Source organism: Marmota flaviventris, chromosome 11, assembly GCF_047511675.1.
Source record: "Marmota flaviventris isolate mMarFla1 chromosome 11, mMarFla1.hap1, whole genome shotgun sequence".
NCBI classification, from domain to species: Eukaryota; Metazoa; Chordata; class Mammalia; order Rodentia; family Sciuridae; genus Marmota; species Marmota flaviventris.
Genome location: NC_092508.1, coordinates 65651224 through 65668951, shown reverse-complemented (window position 1 = coordinate 65668951; position 17728 = coordinate 65651224). Strand labels below are relative to the sequence as shown.

Genomic DNA, 17728 nt, shown 5'->3' with positions numbered 1-17728 from the left:
GCATAGAATTATTAGTTATCTTTATTACTATTTTTCTTATCTCATCCCAGTCCTATCATAAATGTTGTGTTCGTTCATCCTGAGACACAGAATGTCTGATTCTTCCTCTTTTTTGTGATATTAACCATTCATAAATGCATCATGTTGAAAATGATGATATTCTATCAGTCCTCTTCATTTATTAACTGGAAAATGTCTATAATGAGAAATGTCTCCTTATCTACTATTTGGTAACCTAATGATTTATACAGATATATCTATATATATTTAAATTTTATTTATTTAGTGCAAAGAACATAAGATTAATACTTATTTATATCTTTCCCTTTAGAGACAATAGTTTATTAGTATACTTCAGTGATACCTAACCATATTTTTTTTTTCTTATTTTTATGAAGGCATGGCATATTTGATGTTTCAATCCACTGCAGTAAGCATTCCTATTGGTACTTACAGCACCCACCTTTGGTTCCTGGGCATGTCTTTGACTTGGTTTCTAAGTCCCTGACATCAACCTTGATAGATTCCTTACCATCTGGTATAACAAGACAATCTAGTTTTATTTTGTACATTTCCTGCCCCATACCTGGATGACTTCCATTTTTTAATTATGTGATCCAAGGTTCCTAAGCTTTAGTTCCTGAATTCATGATTCAAATATACTCATGCCTAATCAGCATGGCTAAACAAAGTTTCTAAAGCAATTATCATATTCAGTTTTGCAAGTTATTATTGGTAGTGTTCCAGCAAATAAATTTATCTGAAGAGAAAACCTTAATTCCCATAAATCTTGCTTAAACCTAAACTAAGCATGTGAGCTTCAACTCTTCTGTACTTTAGATTTTTAAAGCTTATTAATGAGTATTCTCTGTTTTCAAGGCCAATTTAACTTAAAATTGATGTAAACGATTATTTAGAATTGTTTATAGGTTGATAAATGGGTAGTTTTTTTTTAGGTTTTTAAGTTCCTAAGAAAATATCTTACCAGTGCTAGGTAATCACAATTCCTCTATGAAAAACAAATGATCCATTTCATAACCTCATTTGTTTGAAGGGAACAAATTTATGGTGATTAAAATTTTGAAGAAATTGGTATAAATTTGTGAAGATAAATATTCTTAAATTTCTAGGCCAAGTTCAATTGTTTTTCAGCAAATAACATAAATCTAAACTTTATAAAACTGTCATAATAAGACATCTCATCTTTTCTGTGTGATTAAACTCCAAAATATTAGTGGAGAAGTTCATATTCTACAGACTTCAAGATTTTCAATTTTGTACCTAAAGATAAGGACTTTTTATTTAATTGAATCAAAAGGTGACAAGACTTTCCCCCACTACATATTATGCATAGTGGATTCTAATACTGTGGAAATGACATGCAGCTGCAGTAAATTCATCAAGAGTATTTCTTAATAGGAGGGACATACGCCCACAATTAATGTTCTGCAATTTTCATTAGTTCTTGGATGAGATTGGTAATTACAGGAAAATGCTTGACATTCCAAAAACATTTTGTGTAAGTAGGGCATCACCACAGCTGAAACGTGAAGCTGCATAAATCTCTTTTTTCTCTTGCTTTTCAAGGGCAAATGGCTTCTTTCTTCTTATTAATGTTTATTTCCTGACTGTGGTAACAATCAACATATAGTATTCAAAAAATACTCGAGAATCACAAGAAATGGACCAACACTATAATACACAACAAAGGTGAATAATTATTTTTCACTGTTTTAACACCTACTTTATTGTGATGCAGGCACCGTTTTAATAGTTCTTCTGCCATGTCATATTTTGCTGACTGAATATAAATATCAGCAAGCAACAGCCAACTTTTCTCAAAATCATCAGCATCAATAGGATTCCAAGTCATTTTTGCAATCCGCTTCAGCTGGTTTCTAGCTTTCGGAATCTGTTTCAAGATCATATGAGCTGTTGCCATTCCCAAAAGTGCTGGAAGATTATCCTTCTGTAAGAAAACAAAACATTAGACTGCTAGACACACAACATAAATATCCTTTTTTTTTTTTTAAAGGAAAAACATATAGAAAGCAGAAAATGCTATACAGACCTGGTCTGTAGACTCTACCCAGATCCATCCCAGATAACTGTGATTATCATTACTATTTAATACATCAAGTAATCTCAAGCTACTAGGAAAAAACTTGATCAGGCACTGTATGGTGGAAATAATTCAGTGTCTATGCAGATGCCAAAACCTCATAATTCCAGCAATCAGTTTGAATTGATTTTTAATGGAATCGACTAGCTATTTTGGTTTTTGTATTGAAACAGAAAAAGATAAAACCTTTGAAATATAATATTCACTGAGCAGTTTTTATTTCAGATTTAACATTTACCTCCTTAGTTCTTTAACTTATCAAACAGGGATAAGAAAAAGACTTACATGTAAATGATAGTTTATCTATCTTGACTTCTATTACTTTTTCCCTTCTTTCTTGTATTAAGAAACACCCATCTTGTCCCAATAAAGTTTGACCAATTAAATGCTACAAATAAAGGGTGATTAATCACTTGGAAATGGTATGAAATAAGCTCATGTCTTAAAGTAGGATTTTGATAAGGACTGCATAGCACAATAGTTTATTTGATTGATTTCAAAGTCAGAAAATGTCACTCTGTGAATCCAAAAGGTTAGTAAGAATTGCTTAAAATGGAGGCCAGAAGATAGCTATATAAAAAGCTAATTTAGATAAACAATAATGTTTACATTCCTGATTAAGGGAGGGGTGCTTCAATTAAATTCCTTCCTTCCTCTCTCTTTCCCTCCCTCCCTCCCTCCCTCTCTCCTTCCTTTCTTCCTTCCTTCCTGCTTCAATTTATTTCCTTCTTCCTCCCTCCCTCTCTCTCTTTCTTTTTTTGGTTGTAGGGATCTAGGGATAGAAGCCAGGGGCTCCTAACCAAGAACCACATTCCCAGCCCTTTTGTATTTTAATTTTGACACAGGGTCTCGCTAAATTACCCAGAGCCTTGCTAAATTGCTGAGGCTGACTTTGAACATGTGATCCTCCAGTTTCAGCTTTTCCAGCTGCTAGGATTATAGCCATGTGCCTCTGCTTCCAGGAGGAGGGTGCTTCTTAAATTTCAGCAGAGGGATTATGATACTTTTTAGAAAGGGTAAGGTATTAACTTTAAATTTACAAATTAATTAGAAATCATAATATCATGACAATACTAAATATTCCCTGTAAGACTAAAAATTTGGGTAACTAATAAGGAATACTGCAAAATTACATTACATTGATAAAACTTGCAATATCCAGCATTGGTGGTGGATGGCAGTCAAAATTTAATTTTTTAATTAATTGCAGACAGAAGGGCAATTTATTAGGGCTTGATGAAAGCAATAGGAATATAAAACTTTCTTGGCAGTAATTCCATGTTTATTAATGAACTTCCAATAAGGAATTCTGACACAGATAATGAATGGCAAAACAGTTTAATTTGAATGCTAAATCCAAGCAATTGGTAGTAGATTTTGAAGACATGTGGAACATTGTCAATTTCATTAACCTTCAATCCACTCATCCAGGTGGGCTGGGAGAGGGAGAAAAGGAGACCTGTTATATATTTGTCAGCCAGTTCCTAAGATGGTCTGTGAAGGGCCCTGCAAAAAGACCCTACTCCAATTCACATGCATAAAAATATCCCATAATACTTAATTAAAGTAAGTCTCTGATTTCAAAACCACGTGCCTTGAGCTACATTAGAATGAGCCAGTTCTTCACAGTTTGATTAAATGCAAACCATAGTTGTTCCCTGCATTAGACCAGGAGATTTGGCTTTTTTTGTTTTGTTTTCCTTTGGCACTGAGGATTGAACCCAGGGCCTTGCATGTGCTGGGCAAGTATTCTACCACTGAACTGTACCCAGCTCCATGGCGTCTTTTTCTGGTATAGACAACCTAAAACTTTAGCCAGCTTCTCTCTTCCAGTCTTAAACCACTCAGAGGATAAGATTCGAGTGAGGGCAACACAAATTGCTTATGACCAACATGCTCTGTGGTTCAAGGTAATGCAATATAAGAAAGCGGATATGGCTCAGCTTGGGTTAACTTATCTTCCCCCATTTCCTCCATGACTTCCTGTGACGTACCTCTGAGTGACACACAGTGTTCTGAATATACTTCATTCATGCTTTTCTGCCTCCCCACTTTTGCTCATATTTCCCTCTTCATTTAGAAGACACTCAGTCCATTTGTGCCTATGACAATGCTATTATTTTTCTGGTTCTTCAAATTATAACTGTTTCTTAAATCATACCTTCTCCACAAAAGAGTAACTGAATTCTCCTACTGTCACCTACAGACAGTGCTCTTATTTGCAACTCTAGGATAGAATACATTTGGCTTTGTATTTCAGTAATTATAGTTGGTATGCTTGTCTCATTTTCTGTAATTTAAGAGAAACTTGAAAAAAGGAACCATACATTATTTATATGTGTGATTCCCACTATGCTTAGCACCCATTGGTTGCTTGATGAATATTCATTATATTGAATATGTAACCTATGAATTAAAAGAAAAAATGCAAGATGAGGCCTAATGTTTATGAAATTTCAGCTCATCACCCATCATTATTATTTGGATATTATGGTCAGTAAACAGGTTTGGTAAATTTCTAATCTCACAGGTAAAGATGATAAAAAATTATGCAGTCTCATCAACACAGAAAACTGGCATAGGCTGTGTAGAAAACAGATGTAATGTCATTCGCTGTTTTTTGCTTTTCTCTCTTAAACTTCACAGTAGAAATAATGGACTTCCTTAAAATAACTCATTATTGTATGACAGAATACCATTCCACAACAGTCAGTAGCTATGATACCTTACTAGAAAATGTGTTTTATCATATCCTTACAGATTTTCATAGATTTACATGATTATGCTATTTCCGTTCATTCAGTAATTCATCTGTTTGCTATAAAAGCCAGTTCAACAGAGCCCAATCCTTGAGAATACTACTTCAATGCCTGCAGAAGAGCTCTGCTGTATGGTATTATTGCTATTGATGCTACCTTGCCGTTTTTGTTTCTAAAGCTGCTTCCTAGATATACTCAACCACAACAGGTATTGTAGGTCTCCCATAGCCTTGACATCTCCATCTTCTCCAGGGTCCTGAAGGTGGGAGAAAGGACCACTCTTGGGGTTCATACAGTCTATTGTTACCACTGTGTCTTTTGAACCATAAGAAAACACATCAAAATTTGATATATGCTCTGAGAGACACAAAATTATGAGCTTTTGGTGGCCTACACATTGCTAAGTGGAAGATCAAACACAAAATCCTATGAACATACTTAGAAGTAGGTATGACCAACTGCTGGTCAGGTAAGTATCTAGAATTCCTTCCTTAGTAGTACTGAGTGGGGAATACAAGATCAGAGTTAAAAAGGAAATGGGGTTGAGTGGGATGAAAAAGAAGAAAACTCTGATCTGATCTAATAATACTAACATAATAATAAAAAGATTGCAAGAGGTTACTTCAGTCTTACTAAAGACCAATGTTATGATTTGCATGAATTAATTATAAACAATCAGTATTGTTCTCATTTAGAACTAGAATTGGAAAAGTTCCATTACGAAGTGAAAAGACAAAGTGGCAAGGCAGCTAGGTGTTAATTTTCACTTTGTAAGTTAAAACAGATGACATCTGCAACACAGAAAATTCAGAAGATAAGCCATTTCCTTAAGAATTAACTTATGCCCTTTGGAGGACTTCCCTTTCTGTAGACTACAGTAATCCAGTAGTGATAAATATATCAATAACATATCAAAGCAATTAAGTGTCTCTTCTGGATCAAAGGCACACTATGTTTGATTAAGAAAAATCTTCAGAAAATAAACAACTCATCAAACACACATTTCTATACTATTAAGAAATAATAACATATAAAGTTGTAAAAGAAAACTACTAACCTCAGATGCTGCTATTTTGGTGAAGGTATTTAATGCTTGCTCAACATTAGATTTCTGTTTGGTAGCCAATAGGCAATAGTTTTCCATTATGCGAAGTTGTATGTGCCCGTGTACCGTATGAGGTTTTAGTTCTTTAAGGAGTTTTTCTGCTGTTCTCACTGCTAATTGCACAGATTCTTGCTTCTCAGTTGAATTACTGAATACAATTAAAAATAAATCGATTATGTCCATCACTTATAAAATTCAATGAAATTAGAAAGAGATTTAGGATACACTAGCTTCTCTTTTTATAATTTAAAAGTAATCATTTGTGAAGCATGTCACTCAACCTCTTCTAATACAAAGTAATACACATCTATCAGTATATTTTTTAAAATAAAATTAATATCCCCTCGGTAAAAAAACATTAAATGTTCTAGAAAACAAAAAAATTAGACAATTAGACAATATCCATATTGAAAATGTTCACTTCACCTAATATTAAGCTAGGATAAAAGCAGAATCATATAATTATCAAATGGTGTTCCCTACTCAGTAAGTGAAATTAAAGAAAGGAAGAGGGAAAGGGGCCAGGTACTATATGATTTCATTCAATCTATGTTGAATGCATTTACCTACAGGTAAACTGAGACTTCAAAAATGTGAAATGATTTGTCAAAAGTCACAGAAGGAGGCAAATTTTAGATTTAAGTTTTTCAGACATCTAAAGTCTATTCTATATCCTTACCATGTTAACTATCAGACTCTTAGAAATTATACGTGTTGAAAAGTTGTAATTTTATATTCAATAACAATTTGAATATTTGAAGGCAAGTTTCTGGCACATATATGTATGTGTGTATATATACAGCAATTAAAGGCGATATATTTATGTGTGTATGTCATATATAATTTAAGAAAGGAAATATTGATATATAAATCAAAAAAGGAAATCAAACTCTCAAAGTCAAATCACTGGTCTTTCCCTCAAGACTTTGGCTTTTATCTTGCTTACAACATTTCACACTGCTGCATACCTTTTTCAAAGTTATTCTCCTTAAGAATTAACTTATGAATTAACTTAAGCTTCTATAATACTGTGCAGGTTTGGTTCTTTTCCCATTGCACTGTTTGCCCTTTCCTGACCTCCCTTCCTCCCTGAAATTTCTTAAATGTTAACATGTCCATAATTTAGTTCTCGAATCTGTTACTATATCCTACTTGCAAAGAAGACATTCATGGAGTTCCAGCTAGCCACCCTGTGCAATACATCCTTCCAAATCTCTATCTCCAGCATTGACCTGAGTTCTAGTTTTGTATTTTTCATCTACTTGCTGAAGAGTTCCACTTGGGAAGCCTATCATTTCATAAAAGAATACTACTTCAACCTTCCTAAGACAAACAAAAAACAAACATGCCATTTCCCTGCTCTAAAATTTCAATGTTCTCTTTAATCTAGATGTTAACATTTATCATCGGAACATCTCAGAAGTCCAGTTCTATTTTTTTCCCTATTCCTCTACACACCCTCACTTGACACTTAGGTATTATTACAATTTCAATGAACTCCTACAATACTTAATATCCATTTGTACCCATGTCAGTTGTGATGAAGATGGAATGATTCCAGGTATTGTATTATATCCAAAGTAAATTATATGCTACTAAAAATAGAATTTGCTGCAGTCTGGCTGGGCACAAAATAACCGAGCCACCACACCGCCTTGTAGATTCAAACAGCAACTCTTTATTCCCGACTCTCACTGGCTCTACACGCATGTTCTGGGAAAATACGCTCCCTTCACCGGGCTCTGCGTACCAATTCTCTCCATTGCGAAACATTGCAATGGAGATTTCACCTAGGTAAAGCTACAAGGCCTTTACTATTGTCTTATGTGTTGTATGTTATGTGTGCACACTTCTGTTTTGTGTTGTATGTCTGTGTGTGCGTATGTCCATATATCATATATGAGGAGCGCTCATGAAATAATGGATCCGAATTTTTTTTTATTCACATGATTTTAATGGTTTAATTTAAATTAGGTAAACAGCTGTTAAGGATTGTTTTTAAAGGTGGTTAACACATCTGTTTGTTTACTTTCACCTTTCCTTTTCATTATATTTAATAATTCTGTTCAGGATAATGTCAATTGTTCAGAAAATTGTTTTCTTAGTACCTGTTGGAATGTTACATATTTTTTTTTTTTTTAGCATCATTGCCAGAATTCCTATCTTCTTCCCAGTGCCGGTGAAGTCAAAGATAAAACCAAACTACAGCTTCTTTGATAGCTATCACAGTAAACTGTATAAACTGATGCATCAATGAATAATAACTCAACAAGTAATGCTCAATCAAGGAGTCGATTTTCTTTGGGAGGAAATGGACATATTGATAGATTCCTCCGCTTTGAACTGCTTATAGAACTTGCCTGGACTATGTATCACTTGTATACATTGTGAACTATCGTTTGGTGCAGCGAATTGTGGTAATGCTGGAGTATCTTTGCTGATGGTGTCACCAGTGATACAATTTTTCCAAAGGAGCTGTCAATTGGCTTGGTGTCATGGCATTTCTGTATCTTCCTCCCTTCTGCTAGTGATGGTCTAAAATTTGGGGGCCAACAGAGGTGAGGCAAAGAACCTCACCTCCCCACTGGCACCAAGGCCAAATTTGGGGGCCAACAGAGGTGAGGCAAAGAACCTCACCCCCCCACTGGTGCATAGGCCTATCCACAAGTATGGCTGTATGCTGGACTGCTAGTCAGTGACGGGTATGATCCAATTGCAGTGGTACCAACCTAAGACAGGAGGCTGACGCCTAGAGGTCAGCTCATCCGATGACGAGTAAGGACAATATGTTGAACTGGACAACCTAACAGGCACGGTCCCTAAGCCACATTGCTTGTTGTTTAATTAATCAGAAGTGGGGAGATGCTGAGAGCCATAGCCAAGTAGGAATGACATGGCATTTTTGGCTAAGGTGACCCTGCTCAGGGATTAGGGTGGCTCCAGGTTTAGGGTGGATCCTGCTAGATTAGGGTGGCTCCAGGTTTAGGGTGGATCCTGCTGGATTAGGGTGGCTCCAGGTTTAGGGTGGATCCTGCTGGGAATAGGGCTTATCCTGCTGCCTCAGGCGCCCGCTTCTTGAGTTCCCATTGAGTTCTTGAGGGGTTCTGAGAGAATTGGTACGCAGGGCCCGGTGAAGGGAGTGTATTTTCCCCGCAGAGCCCGGTGAAGGGAGCATATTTTCCCAGAACGTGCGTGTAGAGCCGGTGAGAGTTGGGAATAAAGAGTTGCTGTTTGAATCTACAAGGCAGTGTGGTGGCTAGGTTATTTTGTGCCCAGCCAGACTGCGGCAAGAACTGTCTCCTTACATGGTCTTTACCTCCTTATACATTCCCCACCAAGGCCTTGCCCAATTCTGAGAGAAGCAGCAACAAACATAGTGTGATAGAAATATCACTATTTCTCAGAAGTATACCCTAGTGACTAATAGCAGGAGCTTTGGGCCAGGTAGTCCTCAGTCTGAATCTTGCTCCATTTATACCAAATATCACTAGAGAAGCTGATTCTAGATTGTTTCATAATAGTGTTCTATGGAATAAATGAGATAATGCATAGAAAGTGTAAAGCACAGGGTTTGGTAATAAACTACCATTTATTGGGTACTTACTCTTCTTGTGTGGACAATTTTCCATCATTGTAAAATTCAATCTTTCTCATTTTCTATAGAGTGACTAGGGAAGTGCCTTTATAACATGTCTATTCTGATTTAGGAAGCCTGGCACTTCCTTTCTGTTATAACATGTCTATTATGATTTAGGAAGCCTGGCACTTCCTTTCTGTTCCATTAAAATTGTCATTTTAACTATGATTTATTCATCTGACCTTTCCTTAGTGCTATCCTAGGTTTTAGCTCTATTTTATAAAGTATTTCTGCTTATTATCTACAATAACTGTTAAAAAGAAGTTGTCAAAAGATAATGTGTCAAACACTACTCACCCCAGGTCTCCATCCAGATTTTCGAATACTTCACCTCCAACAGTTTCATTGTCTGGATTCAAACAGATTTCTATCATATTATACAGTGCATTTTGGCCCCACTCACTATCTTTCCGAGCTTTATTAAAATGTCGAAGGGCATCATTTGGTTCTCCAGTAAACCTTATTAGATGTTAAAAACAAAATCTTATTTTAATCACTGACTATAAAATTCAGAGTATTTGTCTGGTAAATAAAACTATTAGCATATTTTAAAATGTAACTTTAATACCAAAAAACTCATTCTACTTTATCTACAATGAGAAAAAAACTACCATGTAGAATTTATTTTGCCAGTAGACTTACCAAAGATACAGTCCTTTACAGTACTGAAATCCTGGTTCCAGTTTTGCTCTAGAGTTACGTTTCTCAGCCATTACAAAGAACCTTGGAACATCTTCAAGTTTTCCACATCTTCTTAGGAGATCAATCAAACGAGAAAAAGTCATATAATTATCTAGAAACAAAAAAATACTTCAAATAAGGATAATATTTTCTAACTTTTATTCTGATGGTTATTATCCTACTTTATTAATGTTTGATTAATATGAAATGTAATTTAAATAAAAGTAAAGTAATAAAGTAAAGGTGCTATAATCCCTAAAGAAACTATACTTCCAACTGGTTGATCTATCAAATGACATAAGTTGGGCTGGGCTGATCATAATAAAAGAATGATCTAAATAGGGACATCTAAAAAATGTTTATTTATTTTTATTTACTTTTCAATTGTTCTAGAGACCAAAAGCCTTAGAGAAATAATTTTTGTAGTAATCTAGACACTTAATTCTGAAATTCAGGAGGACTAATTTGACCCCATAAGGCAACTCAACTATCCATTTCTAAAACTCTCTTGCCTACTCACTACAGCTGGGAAACAGGTAAGAAATAAGAAACAGTCTACTATGCCAATTCTGAAAACATTTGTGGTAGACAATTAGAAATTTTACTCAAGACTTTAATATGTATATGTATCAAACATATCAGAAACTAGTTTACCATACAACCTAACGTCTAAAGACATATTTTAATTCTATCTCCTTTTACGAAAAAATAATTTACTTTTTCGTTTCAGGTATAATTTTCTGGCAGGTTCCTATAAAGGCATTTCCTCCCAATCTCATATAGTTCTCTTTTATTTATTATTAAATAATCTAATAAATGTTTTATTAGTTTTATTTATTTACATTTATTAGATGGACACTTTAAAAAATAAGAACAATTTAGAAAATACAGAGAATGCAGAAGAGAATACAGAGAAAACAAATCACTTATATTCCCACAAGATAGAAATTATCACATTCTTGTGCACTAAATTTCATATATTTGTAAAAATAAACCTATAAATATTTAAATTTACATTTATACAAAATTATTCTTTGCTTACATATCTACAAAATTTGACACTTGGGAATTTGATTTTGATTCAAAATTATATAGTAAAATTTCTCAACTGTCATTAAATAGTTTTGAAAGACATGACTTCAATGACTGCAAAACAGTCTATTTTATTAATAACACACATTTTATTTATTTCTTTAAAGCTGAGATTTTTAGGTGTTTGAGAGTGCTCAAGTTTCAGTTAGCACAGGCCTCATTTTAGGCGATTTGTAAAAACCCTTGTATAAGGTATTTGGTCACTTGGAGTAAGTCCCTAGGATTAAAACAGAAACAGATATAAAAAGCAATTTATCCTTGATTCTACTTCCCCAAACAAGAGAAGATACAAGATAATTCAGCAAGTCACTTCTGATCCAAAATGTAGGGCATACAGATACCACAGCAGCATTATTTGCAAGAGTTGAAACACAAAAAAATCACACAGACTGTAAAAATTTACATAAAATTTTGTATTTTTAATAACTTGGTATTTTACAGTCTTTCACTGATCCATTCAACCAGTAAACATTAACTTTATACCGTATATGTGACTGGCATTGTGTCTGACACAGGGAATATAAGATGAATGTGTGATTCTTGCAAAGTCTGAAAATAAATGGAGAAGACAGTATCTATGTACATATTTTTAGCAAGATAACTGTACATGATAAAGAGGAATGATAATGGCATTCAGGATTAGGGTGACCAACTTACCACAGTTTGCCTGGAACTTTCCTTTATCATGGAAAGTCCTGAATCTAGGAAACCACAGTACGTGGTCATCCTACTCAGCAACCATTATGCATCTGCTAATGCAAGTGGTGGCCCTGGAATGCCAGGTGTTTTCTCCAAGAGGAATACATTTTAGATTATGTGTTGAGAAAGACAGAATAAATAGAAAGATCAGTAAAGTAGAGAAAAGGAAATGGGGTGTGGAGAGAGGGAGGACTGCTAGGATAAGGGTAAGTATTGGGGACTTAACTGGAACAAATTATATTCTATGCATGTATAACTATGTCAAAGTGAACCCTAATGTAATGTATAACTATTATGAACCAATACAAAAATAAAATAAATGATAACAACAAAAAAGAATAAGGGAGGCAAAATACGATATTGGCAAAAGGACAAATCCACACAGACTTGGAAGTATAATTGCACATCATTTGGTATCGTAGGAGTACAAAATCTTTACATTGAATTTACAAATAATTGATTTTATATGTGATTATAAACAGTCCCAAACAGCCAGTCCACTATGCCAATTTATGCTGATGCCAAATAACAGAAACTTAGGTGAGAGAAACCCCCAGGGCACATGATAATGTCTTTAAATCTTATAAAACCATAACATATGAGGAAAATATTGATAAGAACAGCTTAAGAATATTCACAAGGAAATAGAGATGCTCTAAAGAAACAAGGTGAGATCATTCACTCAAAGGAAATACTGTGGAATGGGAACTGCTTGCAAGAGATCAAAATACTATGTGTATTTCCATTCGATGTCAGCTCAGAGAAGGAAAACAAAACAGTGTCAAGATTTAAGGTAGAAATAGCAGGAAAGAAAAGAAGACAGGCCTGTAGGAAAGGGAGGTTTGGGTAAGGTGGGTGGGAGAATACTGATTAATTTAAAGTGGGGTGATGTCCAGGTATGGCTATATGCTGGTTAGGAAAAAAAATGATGGTGGAAGGAGCAAGAGAGGGGGATGCAGGAGCAGAGCCCTTTGGCAGGTGAGGGGCAGTGTCCAGTGTATACAGGGAAAAGCTAGTGGTAAGTGGGATCACAATCTGGCAATGACACGAACTAGATAATGGGTCGATTTGGTGACAGGGAATGGAGCTCTTTTCTAGTAGGTTATATATCAAGTATGTGTCAAGGTTTTTAGATGAAGGTAAGGAATGAGGAAAAGGTGTTGGGAGGTTAAGCGAAACAGAAGAATTCATGAAAAGTAGCCGAAAGCGGGTGAATTCATTAGAGAGACACAGTAGGAGTACCCGACTGACCACTTAAGATTTGTGGTCACTATTGAGACCATTTCAGTGTTGCATTTTCCTCACGGCCATTTCAACTACTCAAGACCACATATGGAATAATCAGAGTCAGATTCAATCGGGGTGGCTGTTTTTCCAAGAGTTTATCAGCTAAGAGGAGAAAAGAGAAAGAAGTTTGACTGCATTAGAAAAATATATGGTCGATGATTAAATACCTGGTTTGCGTTCTAAAAGCTGCTGTAAATGAAACACTGCTTCTTCATAGTCCTGTTTTCTGAACATGAGATCAGCCATCATCTATAAAGATAAAGTTCATTCTAAAAACATTGCCATATTTTTCACAAAGCATATTCTTCTAAGACTGAAAACTAAGAAAATATATATGAAAACTATAAGGAAGGATAAAGTTTTACAAAAACTTTTCATTTTTGAAGTTCAAGTATGCCTTGAGCAGACTGGCTTGAAAAATCAGTACAACATAAGTTAATCAAGGACGCAAAACAGATTGCTCTGTTCACAAAACTGTATTTTTAGCATAAAATATGTTTCAAGTGGTGGTTTCAAAAACAGAAATGGAAGGGAATGAAGTATTCTATGTACTATTGTAGGAAATATGCCTCACAGGAGTTGGCTAAAATGACAATGAAAAGATTAAAAACAAGACAAAAGAAAGCAAAACTTAAGTCATAAATATCTCAAAGAAAGGTAAACCAAGGAAGATGTATGTAGATTTTCTAATTGTGTTTCAAAAGGGAAATAACTTGTATTCTTTTTAGTTACAACAATAACTTTGAATAAACCTCACAAAACATTATCCATGCAGCTATTTGCTCACAATATTTCAACCCAGGTGAAAATAAGAAAGAAAAGCCAAATTTTATTTAAACCGGACCAACCTAAAATGATACATAAAGTTTTTATTTCTGTAATTTCAAATGTTTCACTGAAACTCTTAAATTAATCCAGTATGTCTAAGTAAGTACTTGAAAGTTTTAGCAAATTGTAGCTTTATAAAGAAAAAAAAACCCCGAAAACCATGTAGCTTTACTATATGAACTGCCTGGCTAAGCATTCCCTTAGGCATAAAGAAATATTATCTCAAGTTATGAACCAGGTTTGCTGTCATGCTTATAAATATGATGCTAATGGTTCTTGGTCTTTATTAGTTAAAAGTACTTATGTTAGAAATGTTATTTCTTCCAAAGCCAACATGACCAGGCCTTCCCATCTAGTAATATTTTATGGGGTAAAATTTGAGACTTCCAATTGGAATTTAAAACTCAATTCTCTTCACATGGAAATCTCTTAGACTGACCGTTGTAGCAGCTTCGTTGTCCTGGTCATTCTGCAGCAGTAGTGCACACTGCCTCATGCAGGCATCAGGGTCACCTTGGGCTAGGTATAATCGTGCCAGCTCCAACATTATCTAGAAAGCAAAAGGGAAGAGTAGTCAGAAATTGGTTTTGGGATAAAAAGTAAATGAGGAAAAGTTTGGATGAGATTGAACTCTAATTGATCAAAGGTTATTGCAATAAAAATGCTAAGCATGGTAGACTAGGAAAACTATGGCAATTCCATATCTATTTTGTCTTCTGAAAACAAAACAAAACAAAAAATAGATAACAACTCACTTAAAAAGTAGAGAGAGAAAAGGTATCCTGAAAAGAACACTGCCCTTAAAATTAGGAGACAGGTTTCTAGTTCCAGAGTCTCTGACAAAATTAAGTTCAGTCCCTTTTATTTATTTCAACCTGCTTTCTTATTTGCAAAATAAAAAGGTTTCAATCAGATAATCTCTAAGGTATGCTTCTGAGTTACAACTATGCTCCCACTTCTTTTTACTAACCACTCAAAAATGTATCTGCTGTTTGGTTTATGCCTTACAAAAGGTGAATTATACCAGTTTTCACAATGTGCCACTGAGGTCATAGATTTATTCTGATCATTTTTGTATCCTTAGCACTAATATGCAATCCTAATACAGATGTGTACAATAGCTATTTAGTAAACTGAATTGAATCACCTAGGTGCAGATATTTATTTGTGACTAAGAAACTATTTTATAGTGATTATTAAAATATAAATGAATATTAAAGATAATGAACTTGCAGGTTTGCTTTATATGACTTGTTCCATTATAATTTTTAGACTCTAATATTTTAAAAGTATCGTGTATTTTGAAAGTTTTCTAGAAATAAAATTATTTTTTAACTTGTTTTTCATTATATTTCTTTTGAAATCTTTTAAAATAAGCTAGTAAGAATTTTATGTTTGAGAAAATTAGATGACATCTGTAATAAAAGGAACTTAAAATTTTATAAAGGTACTGACCTTGCTATCTGTTTCACAATGAACCAGAGCCTCTCTATAAAACTTAATTGCTTTTTCAGGGTCTCGCTGAGCTACAGAATGTTTTGCAATCTCTGCACAAATTTCAGCTGCTAAATGTTTCTGTGCAGGAACTGCATCTGGCTGTTCCATCTGAACACGTTTTAGTACCCGAGCTTGTAGTTCTCGAGCCTAGGAAGGAAAAATAAGGATAAAAAGCAACTTTTAAAAAAAAGAACCAAGAAAGGAAATGAAAAAATTTTCAACAGCTCACACACAGTATAATTTTACAGAAGATTTATTCAGGCATTATTGGCCTTTGATCTAACAAAGCCTAATCCAAAGAAAATGTCTTATTAAGATCTCAAACATGCCCTTGTTTGTATATGATCCAGCATGTACATAACCTTTTGAAGAAAGTGCTATAAAATTACTGAATCTTCTCCATGTTATAAGGATTCGTAAAGGAAGCTCATTAAAATGGAAATGCAATCATGAAATGAATACTTGGAAAAGATACCTAGATGTTATTATTAAATAATTTAAAATTTTAAATGCTAATAGAATTAATAAAATAGTAAGTATCTGAAATTAAATCAAATATTGGCAGATTTTAGGTAACAAGTACATTTACATACATTTTTGACAGAAGTTGAATTAGTACAATCTTTTGGGGCTTCCCCCCAGTGAAATACACCAACACCATAAAACTAACCAGGCTGCTGAATTTAGCTGTTCCACTCTCTGGCAAGGTAACCATTGTAAAGAAAAATGATCTGTTTTATTTTTTGTAAAAGTAAAACAAAGGATATATAACACTAATAACAAAAAAAAGAAGGCCCAAACCCTGGAACAGCTTAAATGCCCAATTAATTGATGGTATATGTAAATACAGTCCTATACCATGCATAGAAATGTTAAAAGGAGGTGGTGGCTTTTCTTTGGGTAAGAATATCAAATAGACTGCTTAACTGGAGGAATATCTGCTTTTCCACCCATACATCTGGTTTTTGGTACACTCAGAGTTTCCTAAATTAAATGAATGAGAACTATGGCTTAGGCCTTTACAAATAAAATTTAACCTTGAGCTACAGAAAATCATTCATAATGTATTCACTGAAAAAATAGCAAATGCCTATCATGTGCCATACATTAGTCTACACAGAGTACCTTTCAAGGAACTCCTGTCAATATACTGGCTGACAATCAGTATTTGATGAATAAAGTTTAAAGCAGGACTTTTTTCTAAGCTGTAAGTTCAGTGGGTCATAATAGCACTATTTTGGACATAAAAAAGGATTAGAAAATGTGACTGTAAACAGCATGTGGTAAAAATTAATACTGTTTCATAAAATGTTTTTTCTTGTGTTCAAGAAAGATTATTGCTAACTTTTACAATTATCTGTTACAATAACCATGTTAGCACTGATTGTCAACATTTGCTTTTCCTTTCCTCTGTTTTATAATATATACATTTTTATAATTCCTTCAAGCACTTAGAAGGAAGTATAGAGATAAGATGTTTCATAATCTTTATTATCATAATATGGTTGCTAACAGCCTACGTATTAAGAGACCTCTGAGGGAGGTCAAGTGAAATCTGAAAAATTACTTCTCAATTTTCTCTGTTTTAATAGCTTTATTTTATATATCTTAATAAAGACCACCTCAAAATAAAACATATCAATTAAAGAATATCATATTACTTTTCAAATGATGAATACAAAACTATAAAAATATTGGAAGAATATTAAGTGAAAAATAAAGCAAATGTAATCTGCACATAGTAATTACAACTATGTAGTTAAGTACATATAAAATTATAAAGTAATACAATTGGTAATGTTTTATGTCATAGCGTTCATTTATTTCTGATTTATTTAGATTTTAATTTTCATAGAAAATTTAGTAAATGCATTCTCCCTCTATAATTGTTCCTAGAATTAAAGAGTTAAAATAATCTGTGATTTTCTTTCAGGTCTCACCACAGGTTTTAGATGGTTCCCATGATCTTGCCTCTTGATACTCACATCCTTTATAATGTCTTACTCTGTGTGCAGGTGGGG

The 17728-nt window shown here is 34.1% G+C and overlaps 1 protein-coding gene across 2 annotated transcripts in view; it reads right to left on the bottom strand.

Annotated features, from left to right (window-relative positions):
• The window catches only part of Ttc21b (tetratricopeptide repeat domain 21B), a 67907-nt gene that overhangs the window by 7382 nt on the left and 42797 nt on the right, over positions 1-17728 (bottom strand). For both annotated transcript variants that reach the window (XM_027946118.2, XM_071619116.1), the window contains 7 exons: positions 15666-15854; positions 14650-14760; positions 13550-13631; positions 10266-10416; positions 9921-10082; positions 5939-6134; positions 1745-1969 (listed from right to left, as the gene is read on the bottom strand). In XM_027946118.2, the coding sequence (XP_027801919.2) occupies positions 1745-1969; positions 5939-6134; positions 9921-10082; positions 10266-10416; positions 13550-13631; positions 14650-14760; positions 15666-15854 (1116 nt within the window). The remainder of the gene's footprint in view (positions 1-1744; positions 1970-5938; positions 6135-9920; positions 10083-10265; positions 10417-13549; positions 13632-14649; positions 14761-15665; positions 15855-17728) is intronic.